This window comes from Ceratotherium simum, chromosome 23, assembly GCF_057802395.1.
Source record: "Ceratotherium simum simum isolate JZ-2026a chromosome 23, ASM5780239v1, whole genome shotgun sequence".
Taxonomy (NCBI): Eukaryota; Metazoa; Chordata; class Mammalia; order Perissodactyla; family Rhinocerotidae; genus Ceratotherium; species Ceratotherium simum.
In genome coordinates this window covers 36,815,993-36,842,090 of record NC_141922.1, presented here as the reverse complement: position 1 = coordinate 36,842,090, position 26,098 = coordinate 36,815,993, and the positions used below count along the sequence as shown (strand labels likewise).

Sequence of the window (26,098 nt, the reverse complement as noted above, 5' to 3'; positions counted from 1 at the left end):
AAGTAATGATGTCTACAGAAGTCTAAAATAAACTTTTTTACCAGATTATTTTATTGGCATAATAAAAATAGTGCCTTTCCAAACCAAAAACAAAACACACAACTATATGTCTATTAGATGTGTACACTCAGATGTGCAGACATATATAATTTTTAACGTGCTTTCACACGTTCCAAAGTAAAATCTTTACCATTTGTTACACAAATGATCATGTATACTATTTGAGTGTTTATGCAAAGGTTTTAGTAAGCTGAACATGACATTTCCAGAGAAAGAATTAATCAGAATCTGCTACCAGGTAGAAATTTACCTGCTAGACTGATCAGATGATGGTCGTGGTGGCAGTGGTTCCACTGAAAACAGCTCCTCGCTGCCTTGCATGGCATCTATGCTAGTACTAGCCAGAGTGAAAGGTGCAGTCGGGCGAGCGATCCCCATTCTGACAGGAACAATCAGTGACTCTGCTACATTGCACAATTCCTCCACAGCGTAAGGTAGCAGTGCTTGGAATACACGCTTGCATTTTCCAATTGGCTGTGGAATAAAGTTGCTAGAGCAAAAAGGAAAATATACGAATCTTTTATGAATCCTTTCATATCCATGACATTATCATTATCACAAGAAATGTGTGCAACACGATATAAAAGCCAAAATCAAAAAGGATGCCTTACTTTTTCTTTTTGGATGAAGCCATCTCCACACTAAGAATGACAAAAACTCTTGCTACTGAACGCAAAAACCTCATTGTCACAGCAATAGCTTCTTCTCTACGTCCAGGTGTATATTTGTTTTGGAGTTCTTTCACTAGTGTTCCTAGCAGAGTATCTAGAAGCTTTAAAAAATTGTAATCATTCTATTAATGTTGAGACATCCCACAATGTTTATACATTCATAAAGTAAAAAGTTCTAACATTTTTTCAATACTAACATTTCATAATAAAAATCTCAAAATAAATTTAACCAAACATTTACAATGTCAGTGATTAATTTATGCCACATGCCTTCCACTGTGATTAACCTACAGTGGGTCTAAAATGTCTGATTTCTTATTTTTAGTCTCCTAGTCCTATGTATATCAATTAATATTTAGAAGAACAATACCATATAAATCAGAGGAAGAATATATTTCATTCACTATAGGGTATTTAATGGAACAGCAAAGTAGAATCAGATACATTAATAAATTCATAATCCCACCCCTCTCACTTAACCATTATTATTACTTTCTAGTCCCATTTCTATGCATGGTCTATCATATAGATATTAATTACAGAGAACACCCGATTTCATGTTCTGTTTTCTCTGTTTTTCTTTTAAATACTACTTATATTAACCTTTAACTTTCAAATTGCTGCATTACATTTTAGTAAGTGGTTGGGCTATAACTGATTCAATAGTCCACTACTATTGGATTCATAAAGCATTTCCATTTTTTAATTTTACATTATTGTGTGACAGGATTTTTTCTTTTCTCCTATTATAAATTATTTCTTTATGACAAGTTTGGAGGACAATGATTTACTTCTATGGCTCTTGACATTGCCCATTTGTTTTCCAAAAGAGTACCAAAAGCAATGCCATCCCATCAGTGTCTGAGTGTGTTCTTTTTACAGTAACCTCATCAGCACTAGGTTTCCAGTTTATATTCTTTTCTAATTTCATAGCAAAAAAGAGGTACTTTAAAAAAATTTGCACTGAGTTACTATTAATTTTGAACACTGCTCCATATATTTTTATACTGTGGTATTTTAAACACATTTTAGGATTTTTATTTAGAATGAAAAAATTCTAATCACCTCCAAATTCCATTCCCCTTAAGGTACTGTTTAATTAGAGCTTATCAGTACTTAGGAGTTTGAATTAGTAAAATTATGGGAGGCAAAGTAAGAAAAACATCCTTTTCATGTGCTTGTAAATAAATAGTCAAAGGACTTACCAAAATATCTGCTGTACACTTGACTATAAGGCAATGAGTGAAACAGTCCAGCCGAATTGTGCCGCTTTGCTGATTGAGGTATACTTGCTCTTCTGGCAAAAGATGGCCTATCCTACTGCTGGCACTGAGACTTGAGGGTGGAAGGAAAGACAAAATGCACTGTAAATGCCTATACTAACACGCCAAAGACATAAATCTAAAAAGATAATACATACGGATCTTTATTCTCCTGTGACCCAAACATAATCATAGATCTCAAAGCATTCCAGTCCTGCAGAACACGCTCCAATGCAAGCTGGGCAAACCTTGGGGGTTCTAAATCATGATCAGGCATATCTGAATCTAAAAAGGAAAAGAAATAATGGGTAAGACAGAAGTTAACATAATAAATGTTTAGTGTGTTTATAGTTACAAATAAACATTCCAAAGTCATAATTGTCAAATGTACTCACCTTCAGGATTCGCTGTCTTCCGGTTCCGATCCTCCCTGATTCGAGGAGGTCTGTACTGGCAGTGCTCTACCGTCTGCCTCGCAACTGTCTGCACTAAAAACAGTAAGAGGTGCTCTCCCCTGCAAAACAGAACATTGTTGTGAGTGGGGGAAAAGCCTACTTAGATGTGCTGTGCTTTTTCAATTTAGTTTATGTCCTAAAAATCCCACTTGCCTGCTGTTTGGCAGAGTGACCAGATTAGTAGCAGTGAGCAGGCGATAAAGTAGATCAAGACGAGCAGATTTCTGTCCAGCAATTAGAGTTTTACATTTACATTTCTCCCAACAATCACAATAGGCTGTGGGTGACGTCCGTTTGAGTCTAGAAAGAATTCATACACAAGTACAAAAACTGAAATTTAAAAAAAATACAAATGTCTGTATTGAAATTATGGATGCATAACTCATTGAAACCAGATAGAATGCATGTTAATTTTTAAATGTGAAGTATAAATGTTAAAGTATACATAACAAGAAGGATTACTTATTGGAATGAAGCCTATAAATCAACACAAAACTCTCACAAGAAGAGGTATCTTGTCATGACTCAGGTATGTCCACTTCTTCTGGAGCATCTTCCCTAATTCCTCACATCCCAGTTCAGTTTCAGTGGTCCAACTACGTGCATCTGACAGGCCCTAACACCCTATGGGCAGGTCTTTCTTGCTTGTGTCCTTGGACAAGATCGTAAATCCTGTGAGGACAGGGACTATCTTGTCACCACCCCCCTAGCATGTAGCCAATGAGTGCACTTATAAGCATGAATAAATAGATTATCACTTTTAGATGTTTAAAATAAGGAAGACAAACATATTAGCCAAAATTCTTTTAATAAAAATCATAAATAATCAATGCAATATCTATAAAAATCTTCTACTTGTGCTATATACTTATTTTAAAGCACAACAGATGGGTTTTACAAACCAATTCTCTACTGACTATAACACCTACACATGTGTAGCAGTTACAGCTGATGTCCCTATTAAGAATGAGGCACTGCAAATGTTAGTGCTGGGGTGGAGGGTATTTGAGAGCTTCTTAGGTCTGTAAAAACTAACACTAGCCATGGTAACTCTATTGCTAGATAAAAGGTTATCACATTTAGTTTAAGAAGTAAATAATGCCCAGGCCTAACATTCACCACGCTTCTCTTAATGCCTGCAGCAATTTCCTGCTGGCAAACCCAACTGTTGGGGGCCAGAGACTGGCTGGAAAATCCAGACAAAAATACTCTATAGACATGTTTCTCAAGGGGCTAATCTGATCCTAGTCACAATGTGTGATCACATATTCCTTAGCATATTAACCTACTTTTATTTAAAGAGGGCTACATTAGAACTAGCAAACACATTTCAAAGTACACTTTAAATCAAGAACCACATTTTAATATATAAACTAGCTTAAAGAGGGCAACTTGAGAAAAACCTCATGCTTTCTGAATTATGAAACAATTAAAACATGACTTGGTCTATATAGACTATTTTAATACAGCAATATGAATCTAAACAGTTTATAATATTAATGAGAACTAGAATTGTACTCACTTGCAATCGTGACCTTTGTGACAAACCCTTGCACATTCCGTACAACAACAGAGTGACTCCAGCAAGCCACATGTTCGACACTCAAAAATATCCTAAAATTAAAGGAGTATACTTTTTAAAAGAATAATGATATGTATATCTCATCATAATGATTATTTCTGGTATTTTCTAAAACAATTCAATCACAACAACAGCAAAGCAAAATTAATGTGCTCCAGAAACAAAGAGTCATACATTTTACAATATTATACAAATGGAAATCAAATAGTACCAGTAAGGCAAAAATAATTTGTATCAACAAAAAAAGGAATTATAGTTAAAATCTATATCAAGAGTTGTGGATCAGATTATACTACCCAGTGAAGATTTCTAATTTTCATGATATCCCATAACTAATTTAACAATCAACTCCTCTGCCTCATTTATTTAAGCATTAAATAAAAATTAATTTTCTTTGGAGAATTTTATAACTCAGAGTACAAGGAAATATCAGACTTGCAATTCCAAAGCTAAGAACTATTAACTCTAGTGATGGTCACAGGGAAAGAAAGAAAACCTGAAGATAGCATAAATACAGGGAAATGTCAACTAACTTACCTGATTAATGTGCTCTGCTCCAGTCCACGTAAAACTGCAGGTATCATTACAACATAAGACATACAAAGGAGAGTCATCAGGGTTGGTGCCTGATGGGCAAACCATTCCCATAAATACATCTTCCTCTTTTTCACTTGAGGATACTTCAGCTAAAAAGATTAAGAACACAATTGTTTATGTATCAAGAAAAGACTTGATCACAGCCATCTACTACTTTCCTCAAATGGAAAAGCTCTAACATTTACACAGCATAAATCAGAAACTACTATATATTAATTTAAAAAATTGATATACAAAGTCAACATGCAGGGAAATCTAATCAATTCTGCTGCAAAGGGGGGCAAAGTGTAATTATATCATAACCACATAGGAGGACTATACAAATACACCATACATCAGCCACCTGAATCCTTAACTCTGGGTTATACAGTTAAGATTCAAGTTCTAGCTCTATTTAACAAATTATAGATAATAACAAATTATTTATAGCCAGTATTTTAAAAAAGATAACCACTTTAATCTTTTAAAGGCTGGATGGCAGGAATTGATATTCCTTAATGCTTTCTATTAAGCAGGAATTCCAAGTCAGAAGGAAGAACATTAAGACATCTGGCCTATTATTTCTAGAAAATTGTATCACTACCACCAATTAACTGCTGACAGGTTCTATCAGTAATCTATCTTTATTTTCAAAAGATTAGTCATTACACTATCCATTATGGAAATTCTTTTTAATTTAAGAAATTTATACCAGCTGCTTTTTGATGGAAAGTAGATGATACAATATACTTTTAAAAGTATAAACACATGAATTTTACACACACAAAAGAATTATTTTGATAGTTTCTAATCAAGTCTGAATAATTATATTATGTGTGTAGAAGAGAATCTATTCAAATTAAAAAATAAGCAACTCATTTAAGACTTGAAATAAATTACCTTTTGCAATTTTCTGGGCTGTTTCTAAGATGGTAATTGCAGCAGGATAAGCTCGGCCACTTACAGCTGACATAAATGGGGTCATCCCTCTTGCATCCCTAAAATGAGAAAAATTGTACATACAAATATTATTAACTATTTTCCTTCCCAGTTATAAAAGAAATATCTGTTCCTGATGAAACAAAAAAACTAGTTTTGTTTTATTAAATAATGTCCGACCACTCAAAGAAAATCATGGTGGTATTTTCTGGTCTCATATTATCGCACTTAAGAAAGCAAGCCACCTCTGTGGAGTCCCTGTCTCTCTAAACCACGCTCTCCTTTCTTGGCCTTAGTGACACTAAAGAATAGATCAGCAAGCAGTCCGGAGTCAAACTAATACTTTCTAGATGTGGGGATAGTAATAGGCTCTATCTTATACAATTGTGATAAGGATTAAATGAACTATTGCTTAAAAAGCTTTTAGCACAATGCCTAGCAAATAACATGTCCACAATAAATGTTAGCTGCTATTATGTATTTTCTCTTAAAAGTGTACCTTCAATATTCTTCACTGAATTTCTATTCCCTCCCGCATCCTTTGCATTTCCCAAAATTGAGTCCTCAACCATTTGTGCCTCCCTCTCTCAACCACCTTAGCAACTACCACTTCTATGATGATAATACAGTTCCAACATCTACACTTGCTTACTTGATAAGTCTACTTGGGATTTCCCAGTGTTACCTCACATTCAACATGTCTAACAACCAACATCATCTTTCTCCCCAAACCTGCTCTCTACCTGATTTATCTATGGCAGACTACAGTACCACCACCCCTAGTAACTAAGACAAAAAACTTGCATTCTTCATGAAGTCTTCCTTCTAAATCAGTTTTTTACTTTTGCATCTAATCTTTCTTTTCCATTTTCAACAACTCATTAGTTGAGTTTATTGCAACACATATTGAAGGCTACAGGTAGACACACAAAACACAGCCTCCATTCTGGTCTCTACTCTTGCCTATTTTAATCCTTTTTTATACCATTATCACATTATTATTCTTATAACCCCACTTTGATTCTATTACAATCTAACCAAAACTATTATTCAGAAGATTTGAGCCCAAAGAATAGAAGTGGTGGCTTTAACCTAATTTTTCGGATTCACTGGCTATTTATCTCCTCTTCTAATCCTCCACTTTTAATTGGATAAATCACTGCTGCTGAAAATATTTATACTTCTCCATTTCTATGTTGTTGCTCACCCTTCTCTCCTTCTATTCCTCATGGTTCTACTCAAACTTCATCCTCATAAAGCTGCCTACTACAGAATAAACACATTTCTCCCTTCTGTTTACTCTAAAATACACTTATGTGTCCCTCCTACCCCAAATTAATATACATGTTACAAATGTCTAACATATATCCCAATTTAATTATGGGCTACTAGAAGGCAGAGATAACATTTTATTCTGCAATGCAATGTTTTTCAATTTTTCAACAACACGCCCACACTTTTAATTAAAAACAAAACGAAAAAAGCTTCATATTACTTCTCTCCCCATATTAAGTATGAGTTGGTTGAGAATAATAGAATACTCTTCATCTTTACTAACCAGGATGATTTTATCAAAATTTACTTTCTTTAGCTTATATTATAAAAACAAACTCCAACCACCCACACCTGGAATTGGAGGGAGGTTGGGGGGGGGGTGTATCCTTAAATTGAAAATAATGAATATTCTTTTATTAAATCCGTCATCCTCAACACGCTCACATGCAGCCCGCACCCCCCATCACCACCATGCTCAAATTGAGATTCAGTGCTCTGATAATGTATTCTCCCACACTTTACATACTGCCAAACACAATTAAGAAAAAACTTTTCTTAATTGAGTCATCCGTATGGTAACTAATTTCCAGATATACCACTTAGGAAATTTTATTAGGAAAAAAAGGACCAATTTGAGAATCTCTATGCTTATCACCTAAAAGTCAGGCAAAAAAACCTTGCCTCTCCTCTAATTTGTTTCAAAGCTGCCATCAATAATATCAGCTTATTAATGGGATGTCATATTGAGTGTTTTCCACATGTTTTATATATTTTCTCAGATAGAGGGGGAAAAAGCAACTATTGTGAATACACTATAATAAAGGACTAGTGAAATAGAAATTAATTGTAGAAATACAAAATAGATTAAAAATGAAGAGTATAAGAACATACAATAAATTTTTAGACAACACCAAATGATTGTGAGGAAATTATACAAAGATGATATGCTTAAAAACACCATAAATAGAAACTAAAAATGACAATTGAGAAAACAAAAATAGAAAGTTATACTGTATTTGTATATACACCATTTTTATCTATGCCTCAAACCACTAATAAATTAGTGAGCTGGTTCTGTAGTAATAACTTTTCTTACAATCCAGTGACTTTTTTTTTTTTTTTTACTAGTGGAGCAGCCTTCATTAAAGTAATCATAAATTCATAAAATGGGTCTTTTTCATTGTAAGGTTGGTCAATAAGGCTTAAACATAAAAACTTGCTGTCCTCAAAAGTAAAAAACTCAAAACACTTCCTTGTACTTAATTATGGGGAGGTGGCATAAGGGTGATAATTGGGAGTCTCAGTTCTGGAATCAAGAGATAGAGACGAGGGCTGGGATTCCAGCTGTGCCACTTGCTAGGGTTTTGTGACCCTGGGCAAGTTAGTTAACCTCTAAGCACACTTCTTCAAATGTAAAATGGGGATAATATTATCTACTCCAGATGGTTATTGCTAAAATTAAGAGTTATTGCAAGTAGAGTTTGGTACAGATAATAGCTAACTTTTATAAGAATGCTTATTATTATAATAAGTTTATAAAAGAAGATAAACAATCATGCTGAAAGCAGAGATATAATCTATTAATGGTTACTGAGCATTTATCACAAAATACTTATCAAAAACCCTGCGTACTCTCATGATAATTCTGCAAGTCAAAAAGATTTCTCAAGAAACCATCAGCATCATCCACGGAGTTTTAAAATATAGATTCCAGGCCCCATCCCAGACCTACTGAGTTATACTTCTAGTGTAGAGCTTGGGGAAGAATCTGTATAATTTTTAAAGTTCTCCAGGTGACAATGATAGAACTAATTTATGGATTCACACTTGAGAATAACTACACTGTGATCTTTTAAACATAGATACACCCTGATCAAGCTAGCATAAAATTGATTTGTATTCATTTAGTGTATACTACATTATACTGAGAAGGCCTCTTTTCACTGAAGAGAGCTTAGTAACAGAGCTAGATCCTGATTTGTTGTTAGTGCCATCAAGTTCTGTCGATTCTACTCCTAGCGACCGTGTGTACAGCAGAGCAGAACCCTGCCTGGTCTTTTTGTGCCATCCACTCATCTTCCGGTGCTATATCAGACAATGCTCCATTATTCATAGGGTTTTCATGGCCAGTTTTTTCAGGAGTGGGTGGCCAGGTCCTTCTTCCTAATCTGTCTTAGTCTAGAAGCTCCACAGAAACCTTCCACCATGGGTGACCCTGCTAGTATTTGAAATACCAGTGGCATAGCTATCAGCATCACAGCAACATGCAGCTGCCACGGTAGGACAACTGACAGATGGGTGGTGTGGTTCCATGACCAGAAAACAAACCCGGGCCACAGTGGTGAGAGCTCTGAATCTTAACCACTAGACCACCAGGGCTGGCTTGGATTCTGATAAATTATTTTAAGTTCACATGAGATAACTGTTGTCCATACATTGCAAGAAGATCAACTTGAACAGTAAAAGGAAATAAGCTAAATTTTCATATCAAAAGTATATTAAACTTCTTACTTGGCAGAGAGGAGTTCTCGTAGATAGGGCTGCAGAACAACACTGTCACATAACAGTTTTAATATAAAGTGAGCATTGGCCTTTCGATCCTTAGATTCTACTACAGATGGCTCTGTGGAAGGACCTGTAATTAAGCAGATCTATTTGGTAACAAAATAAGAGTAAACAAGACAGACTGAAAGAATATTCTGGAATAACATACCAAGTATCTATTAAATAAACCACCAGAAAAATATTCTACTATTGGTAGTAAGTAACTTCATTACAGAGAATTTAAACACATTAACACATTTTTACAAATCTCAAGTGATGAATTATATGTACACACACCACAATTTCACTGACATATAGAAGATAATTCAGAGAATTAGATGCTTTTCAAGCCAAGGAAAGGCTACTTGAGATAAAATGTGGATCTGTAAAAGCCTATATCCAAAGTGTGTCCTTTTATCTTCCAAATGCCTGGGCAGATAAAATAATACAGATTCTCACCTGGAATGGTGGAGGTGCTTGGTCCTTGACCGGTGCCAGTCGCTGCTGTGGTAAGAGATCCCACAGCAGGGGCCAGGATAAAATCAATGTCACCATCTTTCAGTAAACAGAACAGCAGGATGTACATCATTATAGGCAACATATCCCTAAAATGTTCTCTTAACTGGCCTTAAGGCTTTTCTCAGCAAGCCAAAGGTCAAATCGGACAGAGGTTTAAGTGGAAATTTCTTTTCCCAACTATAAGAGAAGGAATCCACTAGGCAAATTACTGACTTATCTTGATAGGTTACTAGCTAGTTTGTTACCAGTATGGAAATAGATATTTCAATAAAAGAGAGATACCTGACAAGAGTTTCTAGAATTTTAATTTTTAAATTACAAACCCCTTAAAACTAAATCTTTATAAATAAATTAGTTATAATAATACTCATTATGTTACTTTTTAAATATTTCAGATTTCTAAATATCCTATTAAAATGTTCAATTTCTTTTCTTTCATGACCTTGTCTTTTTGTTAAACACTAAATAAAATAATAGATCTTACCAGGATCCATTGCAGGAGGGTCAGGAACCCAACTAGGGGGAGCTATGGGGGGTGAAACTGGATCCTGGTGGTCACTGGATGAAGCTCCAGCTTCATGTCTACCCAAACCAGCCGCTCTCAACGAACGTCTCATCATTTCCCGTAATCTCAAACTAGAGGAACATAGACAAAATCAGGGCTCACCACTATGTCTAAAAATGACAGAAAGGTGCACAGAACTTCTCATCTGAGATCAAAGTTTGCTCTATAAGCAAATAATCCAGGCAAGGGAAGTGAAGGACAAATGCCATTCTGGAATCACAGAATAAGTCAGTGAGGGATAGAAATGCAACTGGGGGCTCCTAGTACCCAGTTCAGCACTAAAACCACTAGAATAAGCTCCCACACAAACTTAAGCACAGGGAACAAAAGTTGCGGTGAAGTAAGATTAAAAAATAATCTTTTATACAGTTAAGATAAATGAACAGCTAAACATTGAAATAAAAAATTTTTCTGTCCCCTGTTTATAATCAATAAGAATTAAGTTTAATAATAGACATCAGCAAACATACTGATCAGCACAAAACCAATACTGTTAGCCCACTAAATCCCTTTTCTGTGATCTCAAAAGCAACTAAACTAATAATCACACAGTAGGTAGTTTTAAAACAAAGACCAATTTAGATTTATTTTTTACACAAAAAATGTTTTTTTAACAGTACAACTTGCATCCCAAGGAAATTATAATGAATGAAACTGGAGCTTGTAAAATGTGTTGTTAATGTCTGGGCGTGATATTTTTTCTCCTGCTATATCAAAAAAATAATAATAATACTGCACAGGTGTGCACATCACTAAAAAGAAAAAGAAATAATCACGAACACAGACCTCATTAGGGGAAGTGGTAACTACCATACAAAAATCTATACCTCTGAATAAAAGCTTACAAAGGCTATAAAATTAACACATTAAGAACTAACAGCAATTGAGAGAGAGCACATAAGGCAAATCCCTTCACTCAGCCACAATTTTAAAGCTTCTAAATGAATAAAGAGTAAAAATTTGATTTTAAGGGCCAGGCAACACACAAGGGACTTCATTCTCCCATGCAGATTTAATCCCAAAGACATGACACTTCAAATGATGTGCAAGACCTAACACCTTCAGGTGAACATTATATGTCTAAAAATAAGTAATTTAGAAAGATTTTTATTAACGTTTGAATGTTTAATTATAATTATTATTTAATCCAAGGGTAAATGTGTTTTTCCATATCCATACACTTTCAGTTTTATAAGAAAAAAATTTTTAAAGCATTTACAAAAATTTCTTTTAGAGGCTACTACTTGCAGGAACACGTCTATTTTATAAGACTTGTGTATGATGATGTACCTTAGGGAACAGAAACATTCTTTGCAAGATGCTACAAAGTAAATTTTAATGTCTCAAATAATATATTAGTTATTATAGTATTCAGTATTAAAAATACTTATAGTTAATTCTTTTATGGAATCAACATCTTCTCTCTCCCAGTTTAGAAATCTGAGTTTACGAGGTTTTATATTATGAAGGAGAGCAGGGCACAGTGATCATATCAGTTGAGGTCACTTCTCTGCCCAAAGACATCACCCACAGAGAAAGGCAGGCTCCTTACCAGTAACAGCACACACCAGGGTGACTGTACACACTGTGATGCTCCTATACAATTTTAATTAAACTCAACATAGACACTTGGTATCCTAATGGGTCTTATTCAAAACACAGAGAGAGAAAAAAAAAATCAGCAATAATTGGGAAGCACTGCAAATAACCTGAAAATAAATGCATGTTTTGGGCTTATCAAGAAGAATGCTTACACCAGGGTCACAAACTCAATGCCTATTGGCCCAGAAGATAAAATAAACTGAGGAAAGGGCAGTCAGGTGTAAGTAGGGAGCAATGGCAAACTAGAGGCATATATGCTCATCTAAAGGCATTCAAATTTTAAAGAAAAAAAATTTTAACATAGCACAGGCCAAACAAAACATGTGGGCTATTCTCCAACCTCTAGCTTAGAGCAGATTAAGAATAAATGAAGATAAATTGAGACCATAGTCTCATCTTGAACTTGCAAACTCCCAACTTTGTTGTTGTGATGTAGTCAATTTCAATATTAAGTGAGGGGGTCATTCCTTGTCATTTAAAAAATTGTCCTTAACCTCTTTTCTTCATTAGGTCTTGGGAACATTTTTAAGTACAATGCCCAGCTCCTCATATAGATTCTTTAAAAACAAAAAACAAAAAACAAAAAAAAGAAAATTATTCTTCAAGATGTTGTACACAATTCATGAAGATTCACCTGTATCCTCAGTGGCTGAGGACAATACTGAGGAGATACCACCTTGGCTGCTAAGATTCAGAGTTTTGACATTTCTTCGTATAGGCTTGCCTGTAGTCATCGTATTTTCTGACAATATGGAAGAATTCAAGGATGATGTAATTTCCTCTTTGTAAGCACGTAATATCCATGCTACAGAAGCCTTAGAATCCAGTCATGTTCAAACATAACACTGTGACAAAAAAGCGAAGGTCATGTGTCTTCCAGATTAACAATCTCTAGAGTACATACACCTGCAATCAGATGCATCAATCAAGCTTTCCACTAAATCTGCCCTTTGTACTCAGGAACTATTGAGTCACATAACAAAACTTCTGAGTCAAATCATCATCTGAAGGCATTTAACAGTACTCCATTCAATATTGAAATGGCATCAGTTTTGAGCTTACAGCTCATGAATCCCAGCCTGCATACTCATCAAGGGGCATCGCCTAGAAAATCCATTGTAGGCTAGAGGAGGGTTTCACTTCAGTGAAGCAGAGTCTGTGGACTTCCTACTGCCCGGCGTGGATAATAAGACTCCTGTGCTTTCATCTGTTCAACCGGCAGCCCTGAGTTTGAACTGGGTAAGAGCACTGCAGTGAAATCTTCGGCAAATGCCTCAAAGGAGCTTACTCTGCAAATTATTTCTGTGAGCAACACATCACCCACTCTTGAAGCTCCTTTTAGTCTTTGCCTTCAAAATAATCCTTACATGAAAAAAAGATGGCAGCACTGGCATTGGACCAACCATATCAGAGTCCAACTTGATTTGCACCTGTATTTTCCCTGAGGAAATGAAATACCTGAAATAATTCAGACACTAATTTCTTCATGAAGAATTTAAGTTGCTTTCCATTTTAAACCAAACACTTTGTCTGCCTACTATAGTCCTAAACAAATAAGCTGGTGATAGTTTCCATTTTGTATAGTCTACATCATGTTTTTGTACTGTTTTAAATTATAATTTGGTCACTCATAGTTTTTGATAAATCTCACTTCAGGATGTTTTTGAACCTTGGAAGCTATCAAGTTGGTACCAGTTTTAGAAGAATCATTTTTTAAAAGGAAAGCTGAATATGGAACAGAAAATAGGCAAAGAGAGTCTTCATTTTAAGTAGACTTTACAACCTATCACCTGAGCACAGTGAGCAGTGCTTCCAATAATGATCTGTCACGTATCCAAGAATTTTGGTTCTCATGTCTAATATGAATGTGCATTTTTCTTCAGGAAAAAAAACAGCTATATCCTGAATTCTTTATATTCTTCATCTATTCAAACACCTAGTAATTTTTAACATGTTATAAGATTTGTCCATCTCAAAACTCAGAAAGCCTGAAAATTTAAAATATCAAACATTCATAACACACACCAGCTTTTCATTTCTTCCCAGATCTTTAAGACATCTGAGAAATTGACCTAAATAAGCAATCTGAAAATAAAAGATTGATGTTCTTCCATTTATTGTTATTACTTGTTCTCCAACTAAAGAAAATAACTTCCTAGGAAACAAGAATGATGAATTTAAAACACATTCAAAGAATCAAGTTTGAACTGCTTGTCTAAATTATCTCAAATTTTTGAAGCATTTTGGTCCTACTGTTCTATACTTAAACTCTAATTAGATATTATCAGGTATTTTTCCCAGGGTGATATTGGGAGGAACAATAACAAAACAAAAAGACCCACCAATTCATGCGTATGATGGGTAAGAGATACATTTTTTCCTGTACTTGGATTATGTTTCCGCCAATTAAACTTTCCTGGTAAAAATCACATTACCTTCGGCTACTTGATGATCCAGCCCGATTACCTGGGCCATTGCTTGAAACGACTGATATTGCATTTGCAATGGCCTCAACAGCAGAAAGCCTTTCTGCGAATGTATTTCTTTCAGAGCGCTCTGCTTCTGAAACATAAAGAGAAAAATTAGGATCAATTTAAACTTCAAAAATAACTAAGTGATTGAGCACGTGCAGGCCAGTAAATGCTAAGTGCTCTGTATTTCAGTGCTCTAGTCACATACTAGAGACAATTAATAGCTTAGTTTTTCCTCCTCAGAGCAACAAACACTTAAGACAGATTGAACTATGACCTTTAATATGTGAATTATTTCCTTATTCTGCATTATTATGCATTCATTAAACATTATGAATTACACAGCTGCAATTTAGGTTTTCAGTTTCTACCTTCATTTAGCCAATTTAAAATTTTAAAAAAGCTTATTTACTTTTCCAAAAAGATCTAACAATTCACTAGGTTACTCTTGCCTCTCGATTCTGAAAACTGGGATAGAAGGTGCCTCAATATAACTTGCCTTAACTTGCTAAATAATTCTCACCATAACAAAAGTCATCTGCAATTATCAGATCAGTAAAGCTCATTACGTATTATACATATAGTTTGCATATATCATAGACAACAGGACTCAAGACAACAAAAACATATTGATAATTTTATTTGCTTATGTTACATACTCATTCTAATAAGAGGACAGGCATTTTTACCTTCTCAGAATGTCAAAACTCCTAGATTTTACACAACAAAGTACAGTACATACAAATTATTTATAGTGATTTCCTTTTCTTTCCTTTAATAGTTGTTATCTTTTCAAAATTGCCTAAAATTCCTTCTAAAGACCTTGTTATAGTTCTTAATCTCACCCTCTTCTTCTTTAGTTTCCTTATTGCTGGTTGGAAAGCAAACTGATACACAAGCATGCAAAATATTTCGATTTCCATCACATCTGTGGCTGATGAATGTCTGTAGCATCTGTAGATTCTGCTCTAAAACAACCGCTTGCTCAAGATTCATAAGATACTGTCGACAGGCCTCATAGTCACAGCGCAGGATGTGTTGCATTAAGGTTTGCTTCTGTGCTCAGACAAATTAGGGAAAAAACTTCAATGAATCTGAATAGCACATTACACATTTCAAAAATTTCTCATGGCCAACACAGTAATATAATCAGCTCTGCAAATAAGTAGAGACAATTTCAGGTAGCCTGGCAAAAGGAGTTGAACTTAAGGGTACCCTCTAAGCAGAGTATACAATTGACAGGAATGGAAAAGGGTGGGTAAATTTTCTGTAAAGGACCAGTAAATATTTTCAGCTTTTGCAACTAACCCAATTCTGTGGCTGCAGCCAGGAGAGCAGCTATATAGAATGCACAAAGGAATAGGAGGGGCTGGATTTGGCCTGCAGGCCATAGTTTGCCAACCCCTGGTTTATATTATATATTATATAACTACTGAATTAGAACACTATTAGTATTGTTAACCAATTAAGCAAAGGGCACATATTTTACTTCAGGCTTCCTTATAGCCTCTTAGGCTCTTAAAGGCTATATCACACTGTGGTACCTTCAACTCCCCAGAAATCATGACAGATGCAATCCCCTAAAGGTGACAAATAATGTATTCCACTGTCAAAGACATGGTAGACTGATAAAGTATTTATAGAACATATCATTAACTACCTGAGAAACAGCATGCTATAGACTAAATATCTGTGTCCCCCTCAAAATGCATATGTTGAAACCTAATCCCCAACGTGACAGTATTTGGAGATGGGGCCTTTGGGAGGTGTAGGTCATGAGGATAGAGTCCTCATGACTAGAATTAATGCCCTTAACAGGGGCTGAAGAGAGTGGAGATCTCCCCTTCTACCATATGAGGACACATGGCTGTCTACAAACCAGTAAGTGGGTCCTCACCAGACACCAAACCTCCCACACCTTGATCTTCGACTTCCAGCCTCCAGAACCGTGAGAAATAAACTGCTGTTGTTTAAAAGCCAATAACAGTCTATAGCAGCATGAATGGACTAAGATACAAAATGAACATACCAAGGAGTTCAAATGTACTTCTTTCTGAAGGTGAAACTATTGTTATGGGATATTTAATGGACTAAATATAAAGCATCAGTTTTGGAAAACAAGTAAATTTGTTCATTTTAACTAGAATTAGGAACTGGAAAAAAGCAGGTGGAAAAAGAGTGTGGGAATATACATGGAAGAAGAAAGATGCATCTGAACAACTTGGCTCCTCCCCGCAAACTGCCTAAACAACCTATCCCTTCCCACAACCTTATAGGAAAGAGGAGAGGTAAAAGGGGGGGAAAGGGGATACAAGAAAATACAGCTAAAAAACTATTTTCAGTACCTGCCACACGTGAAATTGGCCATTTTGATTGTGGAACTAAAGCTGTGAGGTGACCCCATAAATTGCAAGCTCTAGTTCAAGAGTATGAGCTGGGCCACATAACACTAAACTTGCCAAAGTCTGGTGACATATATGCATTAATCAATATGTTGAGAGAATATGTCAAAGTCTCTCCAAAGAATAAAAAGCATAGTACTTTTAAAAGTAACTAAAATCAAGATACTCTGCTGCACACTGCTGTGACACAGAATGTTTTCAAGCAATCAGCCAGTCATTTGTTAGAAGCAGCTACTCCTACAGGGAACTTTCATCTCCAACCTCCTGGACTGTACATGGGCTCACACTGAGAGTATCAATACCACATTTACTGCGTTACAAGCAAAAAAAGTTAATTCTGCATCACTAAATGCTGTATTTGTCACTTATTCTTTTGGCAAAAGGCAGAGAGAGTTCAGTAAAAAATTTCTTGCAGGTCTACTAGGCACCAAGCCCCAGTCACTGAGGTACAAAGATAAATGATGATACACTTTATGCCCACCCACGGAGATGATGACACATTTTACCTTTACCCTTCAGATGCTGACAAAGTACAGGGGTCATAGAATCAAATGCCTACAGAAGTATTTGAAGTAATATAAATGAGTGGAGGAGGCTGGGTGTAAAAAAGATAACACAAGCTGTACAATAAATAAATGGCAACAACATCTGGACTCAGAGCAATAAATTTTAAGTAGTGGGAACTGCAATGAATTGGAAAGACCATGTATAGCCTCTAAAAGGGACTGACTAATGTTTTTATGATGGCCCAGTGTTACTAGATCTTCTAATTTTTTAGAGCAACAGAAAATCTGAATTTTAAATATAAATCCTGTGAGTTTTTAAATGTTGGGAACTCATCAAGAATTCTAAAACGATGTGAAAGCTATTTCTACGAGCTAAGTTCAGGCCACAGCCACCTCCTTAATCCCACACCACTACCAGTTTGGAACCACTAGTCTAGTGAGGTTACAATCTAAACTAAATTAAGAATATGAGCACTGTCTCTCTAAACAAAAGCTTACAGGCAGCTCTCAGGAGCACCTGGATTCAGAGTATTTTAGATGCAGTTCTAACAAGTTTGCTTATCACTCCCAACCTAATGGAAGGTAAATAAGCTCCCATACTGAGCTCCATTTCCATCCTTACGCTTGTTAATGCTCCTTCTCAGTCTCTCGTGCAGGTTCCTTGGGATCTTAAATTTAAATGCTGAGACTATTCTCATGGCTCAGTCCTTAGAACTTTTCTCTTCTCCATGACCTTGGTAATCTCATTCAGTATAATTCCTTTAAACGTCACAGATGTACTGACAACTCTTAAGTATATTTCTCCACCTTGATCCCTCTCTCCTGGTCTTCAGAAGATTTACACATCTAACTCTCTATTCACCATCTCCCCTTAGATATCTGATAGGTATCTTAAACTTGACATGTCTAAAAACAAACTCTTGATGTCACCCCCTCTCCCTCCTGAATCTGCTTCATCCCTACAGTCTTCACCTCAATAGATGGCAACTTCATTTTTCCAAGACCTTGCACCTGCTTGCTTCCTCTATTTCAGATCCTATATTTAGCCATAAGCAAATCCTGTTGGTTTTACCTTAAAACCTATCTAGTATATCTAGAATCTAATCACTTCTCACTCATAACTCTACCTCCTGGGCCAAGCCACCATCACCTCCCACCTGGATTATTTTAATAACCTCCTAACTGGTCTCCCTACTTCCACTCTGTCCCCCTCGCATTCTCAGCATGTCAGCAGTGATCCTGAATGTACACAAGAATGTACACATTCTCCGAACATATTAATGAGATTCACAAAGGCTGCTTCCTGCCTGGGATAAAACCTCTCACCTTCATCTGGTGTCTAGCAGACCCCCATCTGATTACACAAAGCTGTGTCCAGGCCTCACCTCCTCAGAGAAGCCTTCTCTATAGTCACAGTCTGGTTTATAACCCTCCCTTTTGTGTTCCTACAACACTGCATCCCTCACTCAAACACTTAAGAGTATAACGTAATCAATGGTTTACTCAACTCTCTTGTCCTAATAGACTATTAGCTCCTGTAAGGAAGGGGCAATGAATGATCTAGTCAAGATTATTTCCCTAGACTAGCACTGTCTTCTGAATTAAAATGCCAAGTAGTTTCAAAAGTCAAATTACCTCTACAGCCATGATGATAATAGCAGCTTTCTTTTTGATTGTTGAATTGGCAGGAAGATTTATTAAAGAATGTACACCCATCCCAAGACTACTAATAGGTGGAAGATCAAGCCAATCAGGATCCCTTATTCCTCCCATGCAATCTTTGGCCATGGGGTAGATAGTACCATTTCCATCTCGAAGAATAACAGGAGACTCCTATAAGAGAGGGAAAATAATAAGTTCAGCTCCCAATCAAAAATGTATCTCTGTTTTTTACAACAGATACATTTATTTTCAAATTAAATTAGTTATATATATATATTAGTTTGTAATATTGACCAAATAAGAAACTTAGTATTAAAATGTGCTGGATATTCTTAATTTTTCAATAGTTTAATAACAAGCAAACTAGAGCCAAACCTTAAGCTTCACAAAAATGCCAATGTTGTCATATCACTTTCCAAAAGCAAAAATAAGCCTCTATACCTGCCCAGCAGTAAAAATGGCTACATTCCTCTCATTCTGACCAAGGAAAGCAATGCTGCTTGTAGGGAAATTATTTTCTTGTTCTGCTTTTCCTGTAGCAAGATCAAAGATACAGTATCGTACCCAATTTCCAGTCTTCAAAACAGCATGCACACCTTCAGAAACACATACATGTAAAAAAAAAAAAAAACAACATTGTTACAAAACTTCAATAATCTCTAATAAGTACATACCAAATTTTAACATCTCTGGCCACATTTGAAATGTAGATACACTTCAATCCATAACATTACACAAAAACTGCCAAACGCCTCAAACCACTTTATCCTATTCCCATATACTGCACAAGTATTAACAGGATATAGAATATGCCAGTTGAGAAAGTTACAAAATCTTTACCTTTGGAATCCACATTCACTGCTAATATTTCTGTTTTTTCAGGTATACAAAGTTTTTTAGGAGTCCTTTGGAAACAGTCAGGAACTTTTGGTGTTCCACCAGTTTTAACAACCTGCATGACACAAAAGGAATTTTGCTCTCAAATTCCATGACCTACTCAAGGAGTCCATCCCAATATTCACCTGCTGGGTGACTCCTCTACACTTACCTGCAGCTCATCAATTCTAAGTAACCTACAATCTTGCAGGAGAGAGGAAGGGTCAGCATCGGAACCAGAGCTGCTCTGACAGTTTGTATTACTGGATGTTCCTGGGAATTTTACAGCAACATAGGCACCATCCACTTTTAGCACCTAGAAGTACAGGTAAATATGCTGAATAGTAACACTAACTTATGTGAAATCAATAGGCAAATTATATTCATTGAACTAATTTAACATTGAAGGCATTTAATTCCTTATGACTATGTTTCTTCAATGATCACTAAGTTATAAAATTAACCTGAACAGACTCACCAAAGCTTTGTTGTATGTTTGAGGCTTATTTTCTAGAGAAAAACTGACCCAGTAGCCAGTGATTACAGTCTGTGGATGTTTAGGAATCAATTGAAAAAAATTAAGTATAACCCACACAATCCTCCCATCCTCCCTCTTTATTAGTTTAGAGCCCCACTCCGCAAAAGAACTTTTGCAATGATGTTACTAGTCCATATCTGTACTGTCCAATATGGTAGCCATTAGCCATAAGTGGCTACCGAGCACTTGAAAAGGAGCTAATATGACTGAGGAGCTGACTTTTTAATGTTATTTAATTTTAATAAATTTGATTAACCACATATATAGCTAGTGGCGACTATAGTGGACAACACAGATAAAGAGTCAGCAATGCACAGAAAGACAAGCACAGGACTTGAAACTAGAATACTTGAGTCCCACACCTCTGCTACTTACTGCTTTTGATTTTGAGCCAGACTAATCTTCTCAGAAGACAATACCTGCCCAGAAACTACAGTTCTACTTTGAGAATCAAATGGAATAGTGTACGAGACAGGCCTTTGTCAATTATAGGGCATGGTATATCTACTCTTTCCTTTAAGTAAAAATCAAAGACTATCACATTTCAGAAACTAATGAGCAATCAGGAAAACCTTTACTTTGCAGATATCCTACAGCTATAGATCCATTTTGTTTTTAAGTATGTGTGGAGAAAAAGGTGGAATTAATGGCATTCCAGCTGATGGACTCAACTCACTAGGTTTCTCAGAAGGCAAGACCCCCTCCAGGATGAAGGGAAGAGAAAGTAAAAGGTGAGTTAGAGTAGTAACATTTTTAAATGTTATGGAAAATAATCTCCATTGGAACTGTCTAATAGTTCCAAAGAATGGACTGTATCAAAAAGTAGTATATCTCTTTGCAAATTTTCTGTAAATATAAAATTATTCCAAAATAACATTTTTTTAAAAAGCAACATATCACCATAAATGCTAAGGAGAGGCATAAGAATCATCTATTTATCTGTCAGGGACAGAGGAGGCACCTGCATCAGAATAAGGGATGGGATTAAAGAGATCACTGCAGGGGATAAATAAAGCAGCTCTGAAGAAAGGGCTCATCAACACTCACCAACAATAAACTCTTAGATAACCAATACTATCACAATTCAGTTAGCAGTTAACTCTTAGATACTGAACAAACCTTGCCAACAGGAACATTCTTAACATCTTCTACAAAAACGACTTCCCGAAGAGACCACTGCTCTTCGTTCACCTTTTCCTCCTCCTTCGGGGCAGGGGTGGACCGTCGTCGTTCTTAGACAACAACAAAATGGTAAGTACCAAAAAGAAAACGTGAAAGCGACTTTATAGATTTCATCTAAATACAGGAAAAAAGATCATTTTTAAAGGGATATATAATTGAGATATCTAAATAGAAATTTCGTGAACTACCGCTTTATAAATTGAGGTTTTATGACCAACTTTCATGTCAAATGAATTCATAGTGAAAAAATGGCCATATCTGTTAATGCCTAACTATACTGACACTACTACAAACAACCGCAAAGAAATAAAAATGTATTTTGGGCGCTCAAATTAGGGCTATCTGACCCAGGTTTAAAACGGAAGATCTGTTGGGTTGTTCTTAAAACTATCACATAACTATTAAAGTTTAACTTTCATTTTCCTCAGGTGCAAAGCAACTGCACTGTAAAACAAATTTATTTTGAAGAGCCTTAAAAAAACTCTTTAAATCCAAAGTGCAGTACTAAGTCTAGACTCATAAATTCTACAAATTCTGAGCAAAAGTTGTGACCAAGCCATAACCAATTTACAGTAATAACAGTCTCAACAAAGATGGGCAGATATTCTACTGAGTGGCAGTTATTTCCTTCTGTTACTGCAATGCATTTTACATACTATAAAAAATTATAAGTCAAAAACAACAGAAATAGAAAACACTGCAAATACTATTTTTCTATTTAAATAAAGCTGCACACAAAAATAAAACAAACTAGTAGAAACATTTTTATATAAAAAGATATTAGAAATGGTATGAGTTGCCTCAAATCAGAAACAAACCGAACACAGATGTCTGCCTGGGACCTTATCTTGACCAGTGTGCACTACACATAACACTTACTATATGGCATCGATGCACTGCTGGCAATTGAGGAGGCATCACTGCACGTGGATGCCGGGGACGGGGGAGGACCCATTTCCGTTTTCACTGGTTCCTGCTTACTTTCAGGCCTGAGATTAGAAATAAGATTCTCCTTATAATTAAGAAAATGAAATATTAGGAATTTATCAAATGGTTTATTTTTAAGTCAAGTTTATTCTTATAAGGGAATGAAATATTAAAAACTTGTACAAAATGGTATGTTTTTAGGATTCTAGGTACTGAAAAAGGTACACAGAGCATACTTCAAATTTTTAATAATGTTTTAAAATAGGAAAGAAAAATATACCATATATAAAGCTATCAACAACCTGGAACAATGATTCAGATAAGCCTTATCTAGGAATAACAACAAAAGCTACAGTCAATTTATCAACATGGCTTTATCATAAGCGTCTTGAGCAAACAAGTTTCACACTTCAGTGAACCCTGCCTTGGACACAGCAATTTAACTGAAAAAATGGTAAAGGCAAATAAATAAAAAGCCCACTAGATCATTAATTTCTTAGAGTTCAAAGAAAGAACTCTACTCGCAATGGTTTACAAAAAACTTATTCTTGAACCACCTGGTGATGAACCATCACCTGCTATAACTGAAATGAGAAGCTACAGGATTAATAAACTACCCCCTTCATTGAGTTATTTTATTAATTATAGTCAAGAAGATACCTACAGCAACTATATAATATACTACAGATGGTAAAAACATAAATATTTTTATTCATTCAAGGGCAGAAGTCAATTTTTAGTCGGAAAAATTACATATTACTCAGATATTTGTTATATAGAGATCATTCAGGTATATATTGTAATCAGGGCCATCATCTTAACCCCTTCATCTCCTATTACCCCCACCTGGAATTTCAGCTGAGTTTAGAAATAGTCCACAGCATCTTAGCAAATCACACAGTATAAGCACACGTGGATACTCATGGCTGCTCTGCAAATCTGATGGTGGAGGCAAGCCAACACTGACTCATCACTAACATGCCTTCAAAGGGAACGCATTTCAATGACTAGAAAAGAAGACTCTCTTGACATGAAAATGATTATCTTCTTAACGTCTAATTTCACTTAGCTCTTCTGCTAAGTTTATTAATATAGATGGCAAATGTCAAGGAAGATCTTGAAAAACCTCATTATGTTACAGGATTTAAATAGCATGTTCTATTTTAATCTTGTTTATATTTGTACATATCAAAAATATTTCAAACACTCTTTACAAAGTTTCATGAACAATGAAAATGTGTGTTACTTTTATTTTTAGGATAAAAATCAATGTAATTAGGAGGATAGTCTATAAATCTATTTTTTAAAACAAGATAGAGCATTAAAACAAAGCAAAAAACCTTAATTAGGCATAAATTACAATAGCTTTGGTTTATTAAAGATTATTTTTTAACTATTTAACAGTAATCCCTGTGTTTTCTGAATTTCAATTTGCATTTTTAACATTAAGAGGAATAGCAACAAAGGTAGCAAAGTTACAGTCATTAGCATCATTTGAGCAAACTAAAAAATTTCAAAACTTTAAAAACCTATATGTATAGTACATCCCCAATCATTTCTCTGCAATGCCTGCACACATTTAGAAAAAAAGAAAATACATCAAAATATTTAAAATGTTATTCTGGAATGTGATATTATTACTCTTCCATGTTGCTGTAATGGTCACATCTTTTTATAAGATTAAGAAAAAAGTTATTTAAAAACTTTACTAAGATTTTTAAGTTCATGTAACAAACAACTAAATGATAATATACATAAATATTTTTCAAGATGAGCAGATGCCTCCAAAAGTACAGGTGTTAAGATCTGTGTAGCTGGTTCCCAAACAATAAGCCAGCCCCAGAATGTGGGCTATACACAATGCTGTGGTATTTCTGTGTGCATAGCCCTCCAACTCAAATCCTTTACAAATCCTTTACAGAGTTTCCCTCCCAGCACATTAACCTGTTTCCCTCCCAGCACATTAACCTGTAAAACCCTTCCAATCATCAAGATGCAGGCAGGATGTCACATAAAAACTAAGATGATTAACACAGAGAGAGCAGGAGAAAGCTGGCCTTGCATTATTACCGATATACACACCTGCAAAGCACATACTCTAATGACAAAACAAGACATCAAAAGAGAACTGAAGACTGTCATTCTGGCCACTGAACATCAGGAACAACTATAATATACAAATATTAACCAAGTTGCAAACAGTAAATTTTACCAATTCCTTTCAAAACTCCTGAGGACCTTAACAAGACCCCATCCTGTTAGCACTTTTATACATCACTATACACCTCTAAGTCTCCCTTGATTACCCCCCTTCAGATACAGAGCAAACTAGAATGGTGTAAAATCAAGATTAGTTAGGGTAGAGTACTTACTTAGCTTCAGTAGTTTTGCTAGCTTTGTCCATGCTTTTCAAGCTCTCAGGAGATCTAAGTTGAAATCTACAGCTATCATTCATGTTCCAAACTGACTCCATTAAGACACCAACTTTAGGAATCCCAGCACTAATTGAAAATGCAACTGCTCCAGCATGATAAAGAGGATTATTTCTTAAGCATACCTAGTAAACAAAAGAAAAATCACCATCAAGATGACATAATTTTAAAACTATCAGAGTTATTTCAAATGTATGAAAGTACAACATACGAAAGTACTGTTTCCAGGGCCAGCCCGCTGGCACAGTGGTTAAGCTCATGTGCTCTACTTCGACGGCCTGGGATTCACGGGTTCGGATCCCAGGCACAGACTGACGCATCGCTTGTCAAGCCATGCAGTGGTGATATCCCATATAAAGTAGAGGAAGATGGGCACGCATGTTAGCCCATGGCCAATCTTCCTCAGCAAAAAGAGGAGGATTGGCAACAGATGTTGGGTCAGGGCTAATCTTTCTCAAAAAAAAAAAAAAAAAGTATTGCTTCCTAGGTTTTCCAAATACAATATTACACAATCAAGAAGGCTGATAAAGCATTGACCTAAAGGTCTCTATCAAGAAAATATGTTCCCAAAATTAAGGAGCAGGAGTAATTTTAGCACATTTGCTAAAAATTAACTTTAAAATTTCATGCAGCAAATATCCTGACCATTCTGCTACAAGGAAACAGAAAAGACACAGCAGAGAAGAAACTAAAGAGGTGGTCATTGAAAAAATGAAATGTGAACAAAACAATTACATTTTTTGTCTGTTTCTTATAATTCAAAATTATTTTCTTCCTGAATTCATGATGCGCTGTAACTTCATCTCCATGGATGTTTGTTTACCCCAGAAAACTGCTGTTTTCTACAAGCCAGAAGCTTTCTGGCTTCTCTCTCAAATTAAAAATTTCTCTCAAATTAAAAAATAAAATGTAGACATTAGTGTTAGAAGTTAATGAGTTCAGGAGTGAACATCCTATAAATTCTCACTGCCAGAGAGCACCATCAGGTCATACTCTGCAACCAGTAACTTGCAAGGTGACACTGTCAAACATACCAACAATAGCTCCAAATG

At 35.6% G+C, this 26,098-nt stretch overlaps 1 protein-coding gene across 2 annotated transcripts in view; it reads right to left on the bottom strand.

The window, feature by feature from the left end:
• Window positions 1–26,098, bottom strand: part of UBR5 (ubiquitin protein ligase E3 component n-recognin 5) — a 122,375-nt gene that overhangs the window by 33,459 nt on the left and 62,818 nt on the right. For both annotated transcript variants that reach the window (XM_087447566.1, XM_004431228.3), the window contains exons 14-34: window positions 24,987–25,171; window positions 22,567–22,676; window positions 21,625–21,737; window positions 20,140–20,283; window positions 19,932–20,043; window positions 19,533–19,687; window positions 19,065–19,262; window positions 15,367–15,577; window positions 14,486–14,612; window positions 10,368–10,519; window positions 9,824–9,919; window positions 9,332–9,455; window positions 5,507–5,604; window positions 4,568–4,716; window positions 3,971–4,062; window positions 2,602–2,748; window positions 2,389–2,507; window positions 2,152–2,278; window positions 1,937–2,066; window positions 672–832; window positions 311–550 (exon numbers count right to left, since the gene is read on the bottom strand). In XM_087447566.1, the coding sequence (XP_087303692.1) occupies window positions 311–550; window positions 672–832; window positions 1,937–2,066; window positions 2,152–2,278; window positions 2,389–2,507; window positions 2,602–2,748; window positions 3,971–4,062; window positions 4,568–4,716; window positions 5,507–5,604; window positions 9,332–9,455; window positions 9,824–9,919; window positions 10,368–10,519; window positions 14,486–14,612; window positions 15,367–15,577; window positions 19,065–19,262; window positions 19,533–19,687; window positions 19,932–20,043; window positions 20,140–20,283; window positions 21,625–21,737; window positions 22,567–22,676; window positions 24,987–25,171 (2,990 nt within the window). The remainder of the gene's footprint in view (window positions 1–310; window positions 551–671; window positions 833–1,936; window positions 2,067–2,151; window positions 2,279–2,388; window positions 2,508–2,601; window positions 2,749–3,970; window positions 4,063–4,567; window positions 4,717–5,506; window positions 5,605–9,331; window positions 9,456–9,823; window positions 9,920–10,367; window positions 10,520–14,485; window positions 14,613–15,366; window positions 15,578–19,064; window positions 19,263–19,532; window positions 19,688–19,931; window positions 20,044–20,139; window positions 20,284–21,624; window positions 21,738–22,566; window positions 22,677–24,986; window positions 25,172–26,098) is intronic.